At 36.1% G+C, this 6464-nt stretch overlaps 1 protein-coding gene across 2 annotated transcripts; it reads left to right on the forward strand.

Moving 5' to 3' along the window:
• Positions 1–306: 306 nt before the first annotated feature.
• LOC113862854 (protein NPGR2-like) lies at positions 307–6049 on the forward strand. 2 transcript variants are annotated; one of them, XM_027496109.1, is made up of 6 exons: positions 307–480; positions 840–1121; positions 1544–1796; positions 2600–3816; positions 4789–4942; positions 5634–6049. In XM_027496109.1, exons 2-6 carry the CDS (start codon positions 876–878, stop codon positions 5942–5944), a joined length of 2181 nt encoding a protein of 726 aa, XP_027351910.1. In that variant the 5' UTR covers positions 307–480; positions 840–875; the 3' UTR covers positions 5945–6049. The 2 variants fall into 2 exon arrangements, with proteins under 2 accessions (XP_027351910.1, XP_027351911.1); XM_027496110.1 differs by having other exon boundaries at positions 4789–4881; positions 5634–5806.
• The last annotated feature ends 415 nt before the right edge of the window (positions 6050–6464 follow it).

Raw genomic sequence — 6464 nt, forward strand, 5'->3', positions numbered from 1 at the left:
TATGTCCAAAATCAATAATAAAAAAGTTCTTTAATTAATTGGACGCGATGCATTGAGGAAAATAAATTAACTTAACTAGAAGTGGTTGGTAGGTGCTAAGAAGTGGACAATATAGTTAATGGCCGTTTAGTGGCAGCCATCAAGAAGAAGCCACGTGGCAAGAAATAATCTTCGCGCGTCCTGATGGAGGAAAACGCACAGTGGGGCCTACCATAAAACAAAACGAACTTTCCACATGCGATTCCGTTCCGTTCCCTCTTCAAACTGGTGTCTTCTCGCTTACGCTTCCTTTCGTTTGTTTTAGCTAAAGTGATTCCAAACAAACATCAAAAGCAAAAGCTGAAGAAGAGAAAGAAGCTTTCGATGCTTTTATTCACTCAAAGCATTCAAAGGTGCCTTTGATTGTTCAAACTCAGCAATGGCTCCACTGTTCATGTTCCCTTCCTTTCATCTCTCTCTTTCTTTCTCTAAAATCAAAAGGTATTTCTAAATTCCTGATTTATTCTTTATTAGTTTATAGGGCCCAACCTCAACCAAAACTCAACCGTTTTTCCTTTCACCGATAAATTATGTACGGAATTTTATTATTACAATTATTTTGCATTTTATTTAACAGTGCTGAGTTATTGTGTTTTTTTTTTTATTATATTCCGATAGCATCGGAGTGTAACATAATTAGGATTTGTTAGTTTTATATTAAAAGCGATTCGAATTGAATATAAATAAAATAGAAAACATTGATTACTGAATCAGAAAATTCGGTCAAATCAATCTGAATTAATTGGATGGGAAACGTTGGCTTTTGGTGATGATTGTGGTTTAAATTCAATGTGTTACAGTGTTGTGGAGAGGTTTTTTGAGTGAAGAGAGACGGCATGGGGAGTAGGGTTAGGCGTGGGAAGAGATTGCAGAAGATGATGAAGTGCATGTGCACGGGTGAGCCGTTAAGAGGAGATGATGAAGCGGTTCCTTCGTTGGATTCTCTTGCAATTAAGGATTTTTATTCTTCAACAGCAAGTGGGAGTTTTGGCCAAGATGGACAAGTTGAGAGAGGACCGGATTCCGGGAACATCGGAGAAGCCGAATCGTCCTTACAAGAGAGTGGCATCTTGAACAATGAGGTTGGTTTAGTGAAAAGTTCGTTACTTTTACTGATTAATGATGCAGTGAATAACTAGACTTTAATGTGTGATTTGCTCTTTGTTATTTACTCCAGAGAGACTGCAGAATCATATGTATGTTTGGGGATTTGTGTATACCCAAATAATCATTTCAAGTTATTATTATTAGTTTTTTTGGTTATGTTGTTCGTAGTTTATAAATTACTTTCAGATCTTTTTGTCTTTACTTTTTATTTGTGGATTGTTTGAGAGTGGCCAGTATCGATTAATTGGTTATTTAATAGAATTATTCTTTTTATCTCGTTTTTTTGTGTATATGAAAATGTAATCAAGGCTGTGATTTCTGTAGGATTATGCGTGTAGTTCTTTGATGATCTATTTATTGGACTTTATGGGATCTGTTACATGCCTGTAATCTGCAGGAAGCTAGTGCTTTGTTAGGAAGATATGAATATCAGGAAGGAAATATAGAAGCTGCTTTACGTGTTTATGAGAAAATAAATATAGGCGCTGTGACTCCCAAGATAAAAAATTCCCTTGCCAAAAGTAGAGAACGACGTAAGAAACATTCCCGTCGTAATGCTACTCCCCCAATGTCTATACATACAGCTGGATTACTGCTGGAGGCCTTTTTGCTAAAGGCAAAATGTTTGCAGATTCTGGGAAGGTTTAAAGGTACCCTGACTGGTTGTTTGTTCATAGATTTGCCCTTTGCTCATTAACTTCAGGGAAACTGTGGGCAGTGGCTTATCATGTGTGTTTTCTTTCTTTTTTAGCTGCAATTATGCAAATTGACTTTTTTTTTAATATATATATTTGAACTGCTATATTTCTTCATGCTTGCTACAGTAATTAGTTTCCATGCTTTGTCGTTGTCAAGCACCTGTTAGGCAGAGTGTTCCTCTGGAACTTGTTCCCATCACAACAGGATGGATAGTAGTAATCCAGGTTAACTTAACATATGTGTTCGCCCTATATACCTTATCCTTTTAGTTGATAATTGTATTAAATAGTCTGCCTTCCCTGTTTGAATGTAATGCTTGTTTGGCCTTACTGAGGCATTTTCCAAGGTTTTTTCCCTTCTGTAAAATATACATAAAGAAACTTGACTTCAAATATTTTTTCTACTTCTGCTTTTGTTTCAAAAGAACCGATATTTTTTTTTGCCTTTGACATCTGATTTTCGCCTTTGGTTATCATATATTAGTGCTTTTATACTTATAGTGCTTAACATGACTGTTTTTTTTTTTAATACCTAAAAAAGTAGCTTTCATGATTTTACAACACAATTGAAGAAAATCTTCATTACCCAGAGATCCAGGCACAAAATCAATGTTTCAACAATTTGACAGGAATTATCCAATGTCAAGCAAGACAGACGTTCCCTTTGAATTTTGCAGTTTTAAAAAAATTTATAGGAGTTGAGTACATGAGAAGCCAACATGTTATCTAATATATATTTCCGATCGTTCTTGCAGAAGCTGCCCAAACTTGCAAGGTTATTCTAGACATAGTTGAATCTTCATTACCTGAAGGCTTCCCTCAAAACTTAGGCGATGAGTGTAAATTGCAGGAGATTTTGAATAAGGCAGTTGAGTTACTTCCAGAGTTATGGAAACTTGCTGATTCTCCACGTGAAGTTATCTTGTCTTACCGGCGTGCACTCCTTCACCAATGGAATCTAGATGCAGAAACTGTAGCAAAGATTCAGAAAGAATTTGTTGTTTTTCTTCTATATAGTGGAGGGGAAGCAATACCCTCAAATCTTCGTTCCCATATGGATACCTCATTTGTACCTAGAAACAACTTAGAAGAGGCTATACTTCTTTTAATGATCTTGCTAAGAAAAACGTCTGAAAATAAAATTCAGTGGGATCCTTCAATTTTGGACCACCTGTCATTTGCCTTATCTGTTTCAGGGGATTTGGCAGCTTTAGCCAATCAATTTGAAGAATTACTCCCTGGGACAATCAATCGAAGAGAGAGGTACCATGCCCTTGCTCTTTGTTATTATGGAGCAGGTGAGGACTTGGTAGCGCTGAATCTTCTTAGAAAATTGTTGAGTAGTTGTGAGGACCCAAAACATATTCCTGCTTTGTTAATGGCTTCTAAGATTTGTTGCGAGAACCCTGTTCTTGCAAAAGATGGGGCAAACTTTGCTCGCAGAGTGCTTGAGAACTTTAATGGAAGATGCGATCAGTTAGAAAGTCTTGCCAATTGCTTACTTAGTGTTTCACTTTCAGCACACTCAAAATTTGCTATTTCTAATTCTGAGATGCTTGAGGCACAATCTGAGGCACTTCATTCCCTGGAAACTGCAAACAAAGTGGCCAGAATGAGTGACCCTCTGGTACTTTACTATTTGGGTTTAGAATGTGCAGAACAAAGGAAGTTGGATGCTGCACTTCATTATGTAAAATGCTTTCTAGTGTTGGAAGCTGGGTCTAATGTTAAAGGGTGGTTATTGTTAGCCCGGATATTATCAGCTCAAAAACAGTTTTTGGATGCTGAATCTATTGTCAATGATGCTCTGGATCAGACTGGAATATGGGATCAAGGAGGGTTGTTGCGGACAAAAGCTAAACTGCAAATTGCACAGGGCCAGTTAAAGAGTGCCATTGAAACATATACTCAGCTTCTTGCTATTCTTCTAGTTCAGAGAAAAACTTTTGGTTCTCAGACGAAGCTATATAAGGTTTGTTGATTATAATGCTGATTGATTTATAATTCTGAATTGTAGACTCTGTTCTTGTGATCATTATTATCACCATTGGCAGATTTGGTCATCCGTAAACTTGTGAAATTTATATGCTGCAGAAAATTATGATTGTTTGAACTGTGAATGAAAGAAGTGTGCTGCAGGTTCATGCCTGATCATATTGTTAGGAACAGTCACAGTGAGAGTAGTATTGTCAATGGTCATCATCCAATCAATTTGACCTAGATGCATATCTTGAAAAACAAAGGAATGTTCCATAGAGTTACTTTGGATATATTAAGGAGAATAATGAAATTGTTTGAAACATGGTACACACCTTTAAAGCCTTGCTACTGCTGGGTTCACATATTGATGTGGATGTGAGTATTTCTTCTTAGCGTGACATTGTGTAAATTATGTGGGAAGTTTTTTTGCCAAGTTAAATTTGCATATTTGGTTGTCGATCGATATTGAATTCATCTTATTCTATTTGCCTGTATGGCCTTGTAGAGCTGTTAAACTATTTGGTCGAAGAATGGAATTACAGTTCAATGGCCGAGCTTTATATATGCATACTATAGAGTCTAGATGCAATTCATTAAGACGTGGCTATTTGTTAGGGTTTTTTTTTTTTTTTTGTTTTTTTTTGTTTTATACGCTGAAGCGTGTTTGGTGAAAGAATATGTGCCACAGAGATGTGATTGGAGTTTCTAAGTATCTGGAATGCTTATGCAATTGCCTTAAGCCAGCTGCTTTGATCTGAAAATCCAAAAACTAAGTCCTGCTCCTAACTCAAAGATTGTTGTAATTGACCTGGATTATTATTTTTTATTTCTCTTGCTACGATTTTCCTTTAATATTTTTTTCTTGTTTTTCCTTCTTTCTCTTACTTGTGTAAGAATTGCATTTCAGAGGAGACATTGCTTCTTTCTGCTTACCCATTTTTTTTTCTCATACTTATTGTAACAGGACTACATAGATCATGCTAAGAACATGGAAGTGGAAATATGGCATGATCTTGCTTATGTATACATAAATCTGTCGCAGTGGCATGATGCTGAGGTGTGTCTTACAAAATCCAAGGCCATCAAACTATACTCTGCTTCTAGATGTCACGCAATAGGTAAAAAATGTGGTTTATCTTTTGAGTTCTATGATTTTATAAATGATGTTAATGGATTATAATCACTTGAAAATAACTTGCAGATATTGTTTAAATTCTAGGATAACATTCTTTGTTTATAGCTACGTAATAATATAGATGCAGTGAGGTGCCAAGTGATCACAGAGCCTGGGTGTGAAAACGAAGTATATCTTAAAAACAATTAAGTTGCCGTGTTCGATAACGGGTAATATTTGATAAATAATTGATGTTATTAGATAGTGTACTGTTTGGTTATACATGAAATTAGTTATCAGTATAGCTCAGGAGAACAGTATGCTCGGCATTGTATATTTATTCACATGTTAACTTCAACCTGAATAAGAGGGATCCCTAATAACCAAGTTTCCATAGGATTTTTTAATGCTGATAAAAATTTTGCTTACCGTCAAATGAACAGTGCACATATTTTCTGATTCGTGTGAGTTGAATAGTCTTTGAGCCCTTTTTATGCATCTAATTTTTAAATTTATAACTTCGTTGCGTTGCATAAGTTTGTATCTGCTTCGTTTTCCCTTCGTATGCTTTGTTTTTCAATAAGGGGTGGAAAAAAGGGAGAAGGGAGTGAATGCTCGAGAGCATAAAAATTTTCCATTGTAGTTACGTCAGATTTACTAGTAGTGGGTTTTATTTTATTTGTTCGATTTCACAGGTACAATGTACGAAGCAAAGGGCCTTTACAAAGAGGCTTTAAAAGCTTTTCGTGATGCTTTGAACATTGAACCCGGAAATGTCCCTAGCTTGATCTCCACTGCGGTGGTTATTAGACGGTGCAGTAATCGATCAAATCCTGCTATCAGGAGCTTTCTGATGGATGCACTGCGGCTTGACAGATTTAATGCTTCTGCTTGGTATAATCTTGGCCTTTTTCACAAGGCTGAGGGCACAACCTTAGAAGCTGCAGAATGTTTTGAGACAGCTAACTTTCTTGAAGAATCAGCACCAATCGAACCTTTCAGATGACTGATTCTGCAAGCATTTTTGCGACCCCATCTCACACTCGATATATTCATGTATAATTTCCATGTGTTCCTGTAGACGGCATAGGTCAATAAGAAAGCATGTTTCATGATTTGGTTTGCTCTTCTTGGCTGTCATTTTTTAAAATTATTTTTGGTTGTCGCTCAAGGTTGAGCACCCTCTTCCTTTTTAATTAACACAACACAATGGAATGCATCCAATCCAGCTAAAGGCTATAGAGCAGGAGGAAATGTGCTGCTTCTGGATTGAGACTCTTTACTCTTACAAAATAATAATAAAAAAAGGTATGAATTTATTCCTTATCCAACGCTTCTACCAACAATATTTTGTCATATACTCCGAAGTACCTAATTCTTCCGAAGTGTAAGATGTTGACATATCGTCGAACATGCATTATTAACTAGTACAAAGTGTAAATCTACTTTTTTCTATATAAAATGAGAGTATAATAGTGTTTTTGAAAATTACTTCTCTCCCTCGTTAAGTCATGCCATGTAATTTT

The sequence above is a fragment of the Abrus precatorius genome, unplaced genomic scaffold (genome assembly GCF_003935025.1).
Source record: "Abrus precatorius isolate BTA unplaced genomic scaffold, Abrus_2018 Scaffold3, whole genome shotgun sequence".
In the NCBI taxonomy this organism is placed as follows: domain Eukaryota; kingdom Viridiplantae; phylum Streptophyta; class Magnoliopsida; order Fabales; family Fabaceae; genus Abrus; species Abrus precatorius.